This window comes from Topomyia yanbarensis, chromosome 2, assembly GCF_030247195.1.
Source record: "Topomyia yanbarensis strain Yona2022 chromosome 2, ASM3024719v1, whole genome shotgun sequence".
Classification (NCBI taxonomy): domain Eukaryota; kingdom Metazoa; phylum Arthropoda; class Insecta; order Diptera; family Culicidae; genus Topomyia; species Topomyia yanbarensis.
Window position 1 is genome coordinate 440,149,856 of NC_080671.1, and position 14,762 is coordinate 440,164,617.

General features: G+C 41.0%; 2 protein-coding genes across 8 annotated transcripts in view; one reads left to right on the forward strand and one right to left on the reverse strand.

The window, feature by feature from the left end:
- LOC131685589 (FERM, ARHGEF and pleckstrin domain-containing protein 2) overlaps window positions 1–14,762 on the reverse strand; it is a 261,738-nt gene that overhangs the window by 172,343 nt on the left and 74,633 nt on the right. The gene's annotated exons all lie outside the window — the stretch shown is intronic.
- Window positions 5,116–6,145, forward strand: LOC131681037 (seminal metalloprotease 1-like). The gene is made up of 2 exons (XM_058961742.1): window positions 5,116–5,492; window positions 5,559–6,145. The coding sequence occupies exons 1-2, from the start codon at window positions 5,186–5,188 to the stop codon at window positions 6,143–6,145; spliced, it is 894 nt and encodes a 297-aa protein (XP_058817725.1). The 5' UTR covers window positions 5,116–5,185.

Consider the following 14,762-nt stretch of genomic DNA (forward strand, 5'->3'; position numbering starts at 1 on the left):
TGCGATGATACAGTCAAATCGGTTGTTTACTATCAAAACCGACGGAAGAGAGCACCTTACGCCACGTCGGTAAAATTATTTTGTTATGTAAGCCACACCCATACTCGATTCATTGCTAACAAGACGTCAACAATTATCAATTCTTCTTAGAACATCGGACGTGCTTCAGTGCGTTAGATTGACTGAGCTGTGCGTTTTTTTTTTTCGAGAGTTGTCCTACTGGAGCTGTAGAGCTAGGTTCTCGGGAGGGCTCCCCGTCAGAATCACATACTACAATTTGCAGACGAGACAGGCAATGTCGCCCAATAAAACACTGCACTAGGCCAATTGTAGCGGGCCGTGATTCTGAATGTGATATTCATTGTACGGTTCAGGTATGTGCGGGCGTAGGGACTCGCGATAGCGTGTATCATCGCGAAGGACACGAGCATTTGTACGTTAACGTGTTCGATCGCGTGTGCGTTTGTATGTCGCGTGTGCTAATGTGTATGTAACTTCTCGTGTATAAATTCTATTTTATAACCGTGTGCCTTTCGCATATTCGCGTGTGTTCTAGAATGATCGCGCGCGGACGGTGAATCTGATACTTATTTTTTCGTGTACGGTTCAGATTCTAGAAGAAAGTAGGTTCTTCCATATCACTAGTGCTCCCCGTCATTTCGCAGTAGAACGTGTGGTCTATTGGATATGAGCTTTATTTTTTGATTGGTCCAACTGGATGTGTGGACGTAAATTGCTAGATTGAAGAGTAAAGATTTCCGGACGTGACCTATTCATGATCTCGCGCGTTTGCAGGTTCGCATTTGCGACCGCGTTTGTAACCTCGGATGTACTAAAACGTTCACATAATTACCGGAGTGTTATCAAGTATGCGCGATCGCGAGCATAGGTGCACGTGGATGATCGTGAAGGGCTTAAGCGTTCGTATGTCGACGTGTTCGTCGCGTATGCTCGCGTGTATGTGACTTCGTTTGTATAAGTTCGCTTTTGATACCCTGTGGCCATTCACATATTCGCGAACCGTCATTCATTTAGTTTTCGGTGTACGGATCACATTCTGACAGGGAGTGAGTTATCCCATATCACTAGAGTTCCCGGTCATGTCGCCATGGAACGTTTTGTCTAGTGGATATGGGAGTTATTTTTTCTTAATTTTTCAATTTTTTTTTATTAATTAATATGGATCTAGACTGTTGGTACTGTTGGTTAGAGACTTCCGGACGATCCCGACTCATGATGGCGCGAGCGCGGGAGTTTGTAGGTTGAAACTTGAGATCGCGTTGGTAAGTTTATAAGACTGAGACGTTCATCTTATCACCGGGGTGTAATCATGTTTGCGAGTTCGTGGGCGTAGGCTGCTTGGACAATCGTGAGGGGCTCTAAAGTTTGTACGCTGACGTGATTTTGTAACATGTAATTTGCGTGTATTCCTGAATGGTCGCGCGAACCGTGATTCTGACATCAAATTTTCAGTGTGCGGTTAAAACTCTGGCAAAGATTGGAATCCCTTATATCGATAAGGTTCCCGGTCATGTCGCCACGAGACGCGTTGTCTAATAGGTATGAGCGTATTTTCTTAATTGGTCCAGCTGAAGGCATGGACCCAGGCTTCTAGGATCAAGGACAGACTTCCGGACGTGACCGATACGTAATCGCGTGCGCGAGGGCATTTTTGTAGGTTCCCGCTTGAGACCGCGTTTGAGAATGTGTGAGTGTTAAGACGTTCACTATCACCATCTTTGCTGATCCAGCTGCAGGCGGGTGTAGAATGACAGTATAGGAGTCGAAAAGAAGAATTAAAAGACAATATATGAGAATCGTAATAGATTAGACAGGTACAAAATACAGCTGACGTTATGATCATCACATGAAAGACATACATTAGTACTTCAAACACTACTAATATTTGAATAACCAACCACCACCACACATAGCACATCCTTTCTCAATTATCTATTTGTTACTGGTTGATTGTTGGTTATGAGCAGGTAAATAGAGGAAATGTATAGAACAGAAAAAAGGCTTATATCAGTCCTCTCGGCCTCCTTGATACACCACTATCGAGGCATATTGTAATCAACATCTTGAAGCGACCCCATACTTAAACCAATGAAGATACTGTATTGGACAAACGATTGCCTTCAACATTAGTCGCAGCTGACGGGAAGAGGATCTATGTCGGGTCTGCTTTACCTAACTCACTCTTATTTGACAATGGTCATCTACCTGGTTGCGTTTTTGTGCCGGAGATCATGAACTGTATTAATAGATCGGGAGATCATGAACTGTATTAATAAATAATAAATTAATATTAAAAAACGCGGTTATAGGCGCCGGTTCATTGGCGAGATATTGAGCAAAACATCAATGAGCACTTTTTGGGGAACTGCTCAATGTATGCGAAGCCGGAACAGTACTAACGAAAACGTGAAATATTCAAACAGGGATACAGTGAAAACCAGTTTATATCAGCCCTTGGTGCATTTTTGGCTGACAAAACGGGGACATTAACAAAATCGTGAGCTGTTAAAATATTCATCTTTAGTCCCTAGACATAGCCTCATAACCCTTTCTGACTATTAAGTATAAATTTCTCGGGCATAGAAGACCTAACGCGTAGCGTCCCCCTACGATATTACGAACGAACAATTCGAAGGTGAAGTTCTCACTTGCTCTCTTGCCATACAGCACTAAAGTATCTCGGGATTAGACAGAATCAAATTCAGTTTGTCGAAGAATCTGCCTGATGCTACGAAAAGGCGTATCAACATTGATTCAATAAGTTTATGACTGGAGGCAAGTGGAGGGCATTTTCATCTAAAAAACAGTAAAATCAGCCTCCGACCACAATTCGTATCGGGCGATCGAAATTCTGTCCTGTATCCGGAAGCTGTTCGAGAAACTAATCGTGTTCCGCCTCGACAATTGGATTGAAGCTAATAGCTCATTGGCACAGACACACACAATTTTTTAACTAAGAATGATGCGAGGATGCAGGCAAATCGGTTGTTTACTATCAAGACCATCGCAATAGAGCTCCTTACGCCATGTCGGTAAAATTATTTTGTTGTGTAAGCCACGCCCATACTCAATTCATTGCTAACAAGGCGTCAACAGTCATTAATTCTTCTTAGAATATCGGGCATGCTTCAATTTGTTAGATTGACTGAGCTGTGCGTTTTAGTATAAAAAGGAAAAAAATAAAAACGACTTTACGTGGTTCCTGTCTGTTGGATACGATGGCCACAATTTGTGATTACAAGAAACACATGGATACATTTAATTGTTTTCCTTGCTGAAAATTTTTAGCTAATATTCTGAGCAAGATGAGAGTGTAGAATGACTCTTGAGTATAACAAATGTGCAAAATTTACGCCTAATTTAGCTACGAATCGAATACGGGTGTGACTTAATTTTGTCGATTTAATCGAGTAAGGAACTTTAAACGGTCGACTTTGTTTAAGAATACCGATAATTCGTTGCCTGAAATAGAAAATGCCCAACTGATTACGCTGCTACCAAAATCGTATACCAGCTCAAGTCGGGTCATAAGCTCAGGAAAAGGAAAAAGATTGGTTATACCACAGAAGAAAATTCATTTCTCTGACACTACACACCTCGTCTTATTCAAAAATCACTTTTGAAATTTAATACAATAACGGTGAACATTTTCCGTACAAAAGTTGCAAAGTCCCCCTTGTAATAGTTATGAACGTTCGAAATCACTGACACTATTTTTTCTAATCGTTTAAAACGGGGCCTCTCTATTAAACATTTCGAAATATTCTTATTAACGTTATTGTACTGCTAGAATAAAATATTTACACACGCTAAAATGAAAACCTCAGTTTACGTATAAACGAAAAATGTAAATGCAAGTTAAAACATCTAACATTTTTTCAACCCCCGTCTATGGCACACGACTGTCGTTTAAATGTGCCGCTCATATTTATAGACTCGAGTAATTTTGATATTTTGCTTTGGTAGTAATTCAATGAAAACTTAACCTAATAAAGATTGTATTGAATATTTCTTGTTTTGGATGGTTGAAATGTCAGTTCGTGGATTGTTATAAATTTTAAAATGCTCGGTGTATTTGAGAGAATTCTGCGTTCAATAGTCGGCTGCAAGGGAGAATACTAACCATTGGACGGCAAAAAAACACGGCAGATTACAGTGAGCTGGGCTTGTAGTAGGAATGCCGAACCTGCTAGGGTTATGTACATCCGAGAACCTGAGAGAGGTCACAAAAGCAGAGAAGAGCAAGAAAGCAAAACGGATGGCTCTTTCATAAGTGACAATAGTGAAGCATTGGATGTTCTAATGAACATACACTTTGCTGGATCGCTTACGAGAGATGACAATTCGATAGGTCAGGATGTAGGTAAACTCCCAGCAGGATCAAGAATTTCCGACCACAACTTCCTTCGGAAGGGAAGTAAACCCGTTGGTTTCGGTTGATGAGTTCATGGGTGGTGTCCAGATTGTGGAGTCACCTCTCTGACGTTGGTGATAGGCACTAAGCGAGGACAACAAAGACTGAAAAATACTGGACCGCACTTGCTCATTCTGCTTCTGTGTATCTAGACATTAGGTATGCCTTTCAATTATTGGCGCTGGTGGTAATTGGACTCACCATTGATATAAATTCACATTGCTTCGAAACATATGAAATATATCCAGGCATGACAAAAAAAGTTTAAATACATTTTGCACACTACACGCTGCACACGCTCTTACGTAACCCTTTCGTACCCAAGTTGTTTACAAAAATAACAACGTTTGAAGAACTAGAGATCTTACAGTTCTTCTGATGAGGCAGTGTTGCCAGGGACAGTTTCAATTAAAGATGAAACTGGAATTTTGATATAATTTCATTGTCTTACAATATTTTTAAAAACAGATGAAACATCAATCTAAACTGTAAATTGACTATTGTAAATAAGCTAGAATTGTTTGAAGCTTCGGAAGGTAAAAACCGGATATCTTCTAGCACTGCGAGAGTAACATTACTTTGATGAAAAACACGATTTTTACGTTTTTTATCCCGAAGTAAAAATTGTGTTTTGATATTCTTGGAAAAGTTGAGAATGAAAAGGTTAACCGACTGTACATCGCTAACAGTTCTATAAGAAAGTTCCGCAGAAAAGCTTACTGACTATAGTGAATTAAGCAATGAGTGAAGATGGTTGTGCTTCGTTGGATAATTCCGCTAATTTTAGTAGCTACCAGTTTGGCGGACTGTAATCATGACCGACCTCCGATTGCACGGTATGGTAGCGACGATCCGTATGACAAGGAGGAGGCATCCAGGGTTGCGATGCAGATCGACGAGCTGGACGAGGATGATAAACAGAATCCCTGGGAGTTGAGCGGTTTATTCGAAGGTGATATAGTGCTGGATAAAAAAGTATCTCGTAACGGAGCGCTTAAGGAGAAGTACCGATGGACCAAAGGAATTGTTCCGTACTACATTGCAGAGAATAACTTCTGTATGTGACGATTGTTTGTGAAATATCGCGATAATAACACACTCATTGTTCTTCTTTACGTTCTAGCGGATGAAGAGAAGCAAGCGATCCGGAAAGGGCTCAGGGCTATTGCAGAGCAAAGTTGTATCAAGTTTCGTCGGTATCGCAAAGAGGATACCAGTTGGGTGGTCTTCCGATCAAACAGTAGCGGGTGCTGGTCCTATGTTGGCATGCGCCCTGGAGGTCAAACAATTAATCTGCAAGCACCGCGTTGCATAAAGCATGGGACCGTGATTCATGAGGCGCTTCACGCGTTAGGATTTTGGCACCAACATAGTTCCCGCGATCGGGATAAGTACGTGCGCATCTTGTGGGAAAACATCATACCTAGTAAAAAGCATAACTTCAAAAAGTGCAATTGTACAGACTTTGGGGTCGCGTACGACTACGGTAGTATTATGCACTACACTTCGATGGTGTTTTCGAAGAACGGTAAACCGACGATTAAGCCTCTGCAAGAGGCCCTGATAATGGGACAGAATTTTTATCTGAGTACCGGAGATGCGCTCAAGTTGCGGCGCATGTACAAGCGCCAATGCTCGCGGCGGCGCAACACGCAAAACTGGGAACCATTTTCTGAACATTTCAGTTCGATGGACGATATTTTTGGATAGGTAGAAAGATAAATGTGTGTGTGTTTATGTTTATCGCGAGCTTAGGCGTCCGACGATGGTTGAAGCATAGTAGGCCGAAACGTTACGGTTAGGAAAGAAGAGTGCATTTTGATTTCCGCCGAGAAAAAGCAACAAACGAAAAACAATAATTTTGCGGTGACCAATAAACTTTAAATTAATAAGTAACATTTTTTGGGATGTCGTGCCAATACATGCATGCCGGGTGACGGAGTGGTTTCTGTCACAGGGCCCAAAGCTGTCAAGTTGCACGAACCATTGTACGATACAACAATTTGTCTTCAACCGGATAACGAATTTTTATGGACTGAGTTAGTTTTTTTCTAGGAAGCATAAGCTGGCACAATTTTCAGCTCATATTGATGTTGTTGCCAATCGCTCAGGTTGTCGTCACATTCGAATATCTCAGAGCTTGGTTTAGCTCTAAAGGTGCCTTTTCCGTGGTCTGGTTCAACTCTAAAGCCAATGCCAGCAATTTTCTCCGTAAAGTAACCGGGACTTGTTGGGGTGCTGGTGGATCCAATCTCAATGGATCCACTGACTTCGGTATCTTCTTTGGGTCTAGTTTTCATTCGTGTGAGTTCCCGACACGTGTCCAACTACTGCGTTGGATGTACGTTTCCGTCGTATTGGACTTTCGAATAGAAGTGCCTCTGCGCTTCTGGTTAAGGCTATCACGACATCGAATATGTTGTCTGGTCATATGTCAAGTATTTTAACACCAGGTCTCAGTTGAAAAATCCACTTCAGGCCAGAGAAAGACCACACACTCTTTCAATTCGGAAATCCCTGCAAACATACGATCCTCGTAAACATTTTCTCAGCCATCAAAATAAAAATTTAGCTCTTTTCTCAAGGCAACATAATACAGCACTGTGGTAAGAGCTATCCAGTATGAGTCTTACAGCACGAATATTATCTGCACAACTCGGTGTGTTGCCGAGCTGCATCAGATCAACCTGAACCGTCCTCTCTACGGGTACGAGAAGAACCACTTAACCTTCCGGTTCATATTGTCTTCGCCGAACGAGGCTGTAATTGGTATCAAGTTGCAAGTTGCACACTCCCTGGCACATGTCTTTCCCAAAAAACAATAGACTTCCCTTGCAAAAAGCCCGTTCGAAGGAGTAGGTTTTATTTGCTATTCAATAAACTTTCTTATTTAAAATGCCAAAATGATTTCCTTATCTTTCAAATGTCACTGGGCAAAAAGGTTTAGGCAGGACATTAGGCTTGAAAAAAGGTAAAATTTAATAAATAAATCTAAAATGTAATTCTAGTTTTGATATAAAAATAATTACTTTTTTAGAGCTGGCTTCTCGGAAGGGCAGAATCACACGCTACAATTGCAGACAAGACGGGAAATGTCACCCACTAAAATGCTGCTTAAGTCCAATTGTAGCGAGCCGTAATTCCGATTGTGATATTGAGTGTACGGTTCGCGTAGGAATGAGCGTTTATTTGTTTGCGCTTGAGACCGCGTTAATCAGATTGTAGATGCTATAGCTTTCTCTGGTGTGCAGATGCGCGTGGATGATCGCGATTGTATTCGTCTTTGTGTATCAAGACAAAGGGCCCGAGCGTTTGTATGTTGACGTGTTTGATCGCATGGGCGTTTGCATGTCACGTGCGCTAGCGGTGTGTAACTTCACGTGTATAAATTCGATTTTATAACCGTTTGTCCACTCGCGTGTGTTCTTGAATGATCGCGCGAATCGTGAATCTGATATTTAATTTTCAGTGTGCAGTTCAGATATTAGAAGAGAGTGTTTCCTCGTATCACTACAGTCCCGGCCTTGCGCCATGAAGCATGTTGTCTAGTGGATATGGACGTCGTTCTTTATGATTGGGCCTAGGTTGCGGTAGGGACTTCCAGGCGTGATCTATTCATGATCGCGTGAACACGGGACCTAAGACTTTGATTGAGACCGTGTTTGTAAGTATATATATCTAGAGAAAATTTTCAATAGGACGTAAGTAACATTGAGAGCCTCTCTTCGTTTACTTTCTCTTTCGTTTATTACGATGTCATTACAACACTTTGCACTAATTTTCCACTACATATCGAAAGCCGACGGTTTTTACTAGAATATTATGCAAATGAGTAAAGTAGTAAATGTTGAAATGGTCGAGTAATGAACAGAAGAGAAAGACCCCAAAGAGAATCTCTCATTGTTACTTACGTCCTATTCTAAATTTTCTCTAGATATACTCAATCGTTCACTTAATCACAGGAGTGTTTTAATGTTTTCGAGATTTCGGGCGTAGGTGTGCGTTGATGATCGCGAAGGGCTCAAGCGATTGTATGTTAACGTGCTTGCCCCGTGTGCTAGTGTGCATGCTGCTTCGCGTGTATAAATTCGATTTTATAACCGTGTGACCATTTGCATATTCGCGTGTGTTCTTGAACGATCGCATGGACCGCGAATCTGATTCTTAATTTTCGGTGAACGGTTCAGATGTTAGAAGAGAGTGAGTTCACCCATACGATTACAGTTCTCGGTCATGTCGCCATGGAACGTATTGCTTAGTGTATATGAGCGTTATTTTTCTTTTCTTATTGGCTTAAAGAGCGAACACGAAATTATTGCGACACCGAAAATGTCATGCCAATTTTCTTATAATGTTTAAAATCAAACCAAAATTTTAGGGTAGTTTTATACATATATTTACTTCAAAAATCAAAAGAAAAGTTAATCGATGGAGCCTTGAGTGTAAAATTGAACGCATTTTCGCTTGATGCCCTCCATCAAAGTCTTTACAGTGTCATCCGGTACCAGTTTCTCAGTTTTTTTCCATTTTCTTAACATGTCTTTCTCGTCTTTGACTGTCTTCTTGCTCTTCCGAAGTTCCCGCTTCATCATTGCCCAGTACTGCTCCACCGGGCGCAGCTCCGGACAGTTTGGCGGATTCATGTCCTTTGGAACAAAATGGACAGAATTGGCCTCATACCACTCCAGGACACTTTTAGAGTATGATGCCAAATCTGGTCAAAATAGCGGAGCTTCGTCGTGCTGCTGCAAGAACGGCAAAAGGCGCTTCTCGAGGCACTCAGATTTGTAGATCTCGCCATTTACTGTGACCTTTGTCACGAAAGGCTCACTCCTCAGTCCGCACGAGCAGATGGCCTGCCAAATGAGATATTTGGAGGCGAACTTCGACATTTTCTTCTTCTTAAATTTGTCGTCCACATAGAACTTGCTCTTGCCGGTGAAAAACTCCAACCCCGGAATTTGCTTAAAAACGGCTTTTATATACGTTTCGTCGTCCATCACACAGCAGCCATATTTTGTCAGTATCTTCTCGTGGAGCTTCCGTGCCCGAGTTTTGGCCGTCGATTGTAGCCGCTCATCGCGGTTTGGGAAGTTCTGTACCTTGTATGTATGTAGTCCAGCTCTCTTCTTTGCATTCTGGACGTAGCTCTGCGACATGCCGATCTTTTTAGCCAAATCACGGCTTGAGACGTTGGGATTTGCTTTAATCATCCGCTTCACCTTTCCCTCCGTCTTTCTGTTCTCCGGCCCCGGTTTTCTTCCAGCTCCTTTGCCGTGGTCCAACGTCAACCGCTCCTGGAACCGCTTCAACACTCTGGAGACGGTTGAATGGTGAATGTTCAACATTTTTCCCAACTTCCGGTGCGACAGGTCAGAAAATTCCAGGTGTTTGGAAAGAATTTGTTCTCTCGACTCGCGTTGGTTCACCTCCATTTCCGTTGAATCGAAAAACACGACTTCGAATTTGACAGCATGTAAACAACAATGAGAAAGTGTGCAAAATTTGGTTGATTTTTACCCAATGGTAAAAAAGTTATGCCCTGTTGAATGCGTGGCAATAATTTCGTGTTCGCCCTTTATATTGGCCCAATCAATTAAAGGCCTGTACCAAGGCTGTTAGGACCGGGGTTGGGGACTTCCGGATGTCACCGATTCTTGATCGCGCAAACACTGACGTTAGAACGTTCGCGCTTGAGACCGTGTTTCGAAGTTGTGCCAAAACGAGCACTTAATCACTGGAGCGTTTGCATGATTGCGAGATGACGAGTCGAGGTGTGTGATAATGATAGCTCTAGATTTGGAACCGGCGTTTTAGTCTGTTTTTTTTTTTTTTTAATAAAGAATTTCTTTGTGTTCTCTTCTTCTTCTTTTTCAAGGAATCGAAATTTAGATTCCTTGAGAAAGGTCCAATAAGGACCGAAACGTCAGAAGAAGAGAACATAAAGAAGTTCTTTATTGAAAAACAGACTGAAATGCCAGTTCCAAATCTAGAGAAATAAAACATAAACAGTCGAAAATACAGCAAGATAATGATAGCGAAGAATTCGAGCGAATGCATTTTAACGACTTGGATCGCGTTGGTGTTTGAATGTCGTGTGTGAACGTAACTTCGCGCGTATGACTTCGATTGTATAACCATGTGGTCATTTGCATATTCGCGTGAATTCCTGAATATTTGCGCGGGGCCAGAGTCTGATAGTAGATGTTGAGTGTATTGCTAACATGTTTGAATTGAAGGCATGGACCTAGGGTACTAGGACTAAGGGTAGGAACTTCCAGACATGACCCATTCAGGTTCGCACAGAAAAGGGCGCTGGTATAATCGCACTTGAGACGGCGTTTATAAATTCTTACATGTTAACATATTCACTTCACTGATTTGATGTCTTATCGCGAAGGACACGAGCGTTTCTATGTTAACGTGCTTTGAATATTCGCACGTGTCGTCATTCTGATGTTTGATTTTGAATGTACGCGTCAGATGAAGGAAAAACAATGAGCTCCCCCATCTCACCGAAGTTTCCAACTCTGGCACTCTGAGACTTGATGTCTAGTGTATAAAAATTCCGTGTTTAAGTATGAGAGCTCTCGGACGAGAATGAATGTGACCGTACAAGAGCGGGTGTTTGTATGTCGGTACGCGGTCCCAAGCGTTTATAAATTAGTAAAAGCTACGACGTTGACATAATCGCCGGGACGTTTATATGATTAGGGTGAGCGTATGAATATGAGTGATCTCGTTTGCGACCAGGTTTGTATTATTGCGAATAGTATTATTGCCGACCCGCATTAGATCGACCTGAATCGTCCTCTCCACGGATCCGAGAAGGACCATCCGGCCTTGGTATAATCACACTTGAGACGGTGTTTATAAATTCGTAAATGTTAACATATTCACTTCAGAAAGCTGGCGTAGGTTTGCGGAGATGATCGCGATGACATTATCGCATGCGTGATTTGATATGTCTTGTTGTGAATGACACGAGAGTTTCTATGTTAACGTGAGTTTGTTTTGGTAATATTCCAATCAACCAGCGCTGAATTGATACCCTGATTAGTTTCAGAAGGAATGCTTTGTCACTTTTAACTCATTGGGTAATAAAAAGCAATAAATGTCGAGCAATCGTTTTGATTCACATTTCTGTTTCATTTCAGCGAATACTTATATGTTTCCTATCTACTAACAGATCATTAAAAATCTCCGGGTCAAAGCCTTGCCAGAGGTGGTAACCCTAACTGAGAGTATGCTGTTAAAAGCATGCAACAAAAAGTCCAATAAGCCCTTTCGGTATCCTCGATGTACCACTATCGGGACGTATTGCGACCTACACCTTAAAGCAACTTTCTGTTATAGGTTCATATGAAAAGCTTCAATTATGTTCAATAGAACATAAAAAAGCAGATTAACGAATTAACTATTAATTGTTGATAATTGTTGTACTAAGTTTGTTCAAACTGATACATGTAATATTGGTTTAAAATGCTTGCAATACCATTAATCAGTCTAGGGGAGGGACGTAATAAAAGTTGCTAATATTTGAGAACATAACCACTTTATTTGACGGTTTGGTCCGCGTGGATGATGGTATTTCAAAATATTTATTTAACTAGGTAGATTTTGAATTGACGTTGTCCCAATAATTTGACTAATTTACTTAAATTTTAAACTTTGTTCAAATTGAATATTTAATTTAGATTATATGTAATGAACCAACAACCATAGGATGCTGCATCGGTCTGGACCTACTTGAACATTGACTGCACAAGTAATTCCGTGTTTCTACCATATTCTAGGGACCACCAGAATCTAAGAGCTTCACACTACAAATCTCTAAGCATAAAAATTGTAGATTGGAGCCTACTGTGAAGCGTTTTGATACAAAAAATAATTTCAAATTGCGACACAGCATTTTAAAATGTGACACAAAAAACCGGGCCCGTCAAGCTAACATCAAATAAACGTTTCTTCATAATGTGTAGATTGTTCACAGAATTAACACCTGGCAGTTTGTTGGTCATATGTGCACTGTGTGGTCTGTGCACAGGAGGTGCCATATACCAGGGTCACAAAGGGAGGTATAGGGCGTTTTAACTTGTTACCACCCGAACACTATTGGGAATGCTGGGGAAGAAATTCCTCCAAGCGTTAGCGACATGAAACTGCGGATTGTGCTTTCAGGTGTACCAGGAGAATGATGAGCCTTGAATCTGCGGATTGTGCTTTCAGGTGTACCAGGAGACTAACCATGTAGTTGAACATCCAGTGCATTGTCCTCCATATAGATGGGGATCTTCAACTTAACGATATCATGTTGAACGAAGTGTGTTTTGTCGTTGCTGTAGACAAATTGATCTAGTGATATACGATCACTGAGCTGCACCAGTACTACATTGCGAACGTAGTGAAATTGAATGAGTTTAATACGTACATGGAAATACAAATTTTTTCTAGTTCCACACGTTTTGAAGTCGATAACAGCTGTGAAACGTCATGTCTCAAGTTTCACTCATTGTACGCAGGTTGCCATCTCGATCCACAAAATACACACAATGCTCACTATTAACAATAACGGTGATTTCTTTGTATAGGGTTTATATAGTTTAGCGCGCACGAACCGAATGAGACGGGACGGGAAACAGGTTGGTGAAGCAATATTCAAATTATGCTACTTGCTGATAATGAGAATCCGAAATGTTGAATACTTTAGATTATGTAGGGGAGACCGAGGCTCGTTGGCGGTTAGGATAAATTATCGGAGTCAATTTGTCTCCTTTTCTATTAGACGTATGGTGTGGTCTCTCGTTGTGTACTTCAAGTAACGTAACGTGGAAAAGATCCTCCAATGTGTTTATGTTGCATTACATTTTGTTTTGTAGAAGTTGTAGGCGATTTTGTGTTTTTGAGAGTAACATTTGACTCACTTTTAAACATTTTGTGTTATTTATGAAGAGATTTTTTATTATTTTTCAATAATGCGTGAAAAGAGCTTTCAGAATCCGTATACATGTCACACTTTCCAACAAAGAAGTTATTTTTTACCACATTTTTACCTTTCCCCTATAGAAAGGTTATGCAATCACTCTGAAAACCGATTTTTTAACCGAGGCCCGGAGGACTGAGTCTCATATACCATTCGACTCAGTTCGTCGAGTTAGGCAAATGTCTGTGCATATGTGTGTGTGTGTGCGTGTGTATGTATGTATGTAACCAAAAATATGCTCATCGGTTACTCAGAGATGGCTGAATCGATTTTTTCAAACTTAGTCTCAAATGAAAGGTACAACGTTCCCATAGGCTGCTATTGAATTTCATTTAATTCCGACGTCCGGTTCCGGAGTTACAGGTTGAAGAGTATGAAATTCCCATATAAATCGGAATCAGCATGGGATCTAAAAGGTGCAAAACTTCATAAAATGTATTCGAAAATGTTTGGATTTATAATTTCAGCTCACTGATGCCCAACTTAATTCACGTTGACCACATTGGACAACTTCGGCGGAACCGGAAGCTTCGGGAAAGTATGTTCCTGAGAAAAACTCACATCTGCTTCTTAGGAATGTCTGACTCGATTTTCACAAAATTAGCCTCAAATGAAAGCTAGAACATCCATGTTGAATGCGCTATTAAATTTCCTTTGAATCGGAGTTCTGGTTTCTGTGTTACGGGTTGAAGTATGCGGCCATATGCGAAATTCCCATATAAACCGATAATCATTGTATGTATAAATGATGCAAAAATAATTAAAATGAGTTACAAATTGAAATTGTTGGCCGACACTCTTATACCATTCGACTCACTTCATTATGTTCGGAAAACGTGTGTATTTCTGTGTGTGTCACCAACAATTGCGCATCGGTTACTCGGAGATGACCGAACCGATTTTCTCCAAACAAGTCTCAAATGGAAGGTATAATATGCAGTTGGGTGTAGTATCGACTCCCCCTCACTTACCATAACACCTCCACCTTTCATTTACCCCCCCCCCCACCTTGGCCACCCTCGCACCCCCATTAGGGCATTACAATAATCACTCATTTTTGAAATCTCAGAGGCCTCCTATTGTGACAAATAGCAAAGTAAGCTCGGATGCCAAATTTCATATCATTTGGTCAATTTTAGACCTTCGCCCACGTTGCTTGAAGTTTTTGGCATTGGTTCCATGGGAAAATACAGTGTGTTCCACATTTATACGTTCACCCTAATTCTTCAGAATACCTTTTTTTCTACACGCTTAGAAAAAATGAAAATTACATTGGACGTAAACAACATTGCGGCGACGTATTTTTCTGTCTAATAATGGATTTTTTTTAAATATTGTGTCTCT

Bases quoted from the DNA above. Each gene is read 5' to 3' on its own strand.
- LOC131681037 (XM_058961742.1), top strand. From the start codon at position 5,186: ATGGTTGTGCTTCGTTGGATAATTCCGCTAATTTTAGTAGCTACCAGT. The intron at 5,493-5,558 runs GTATGTGACGAT...TTTACGTTCTAG, and splicing joins CATTGCAGAGAATAACTTCT to CGGATGAAGAGAAGCAAGCG.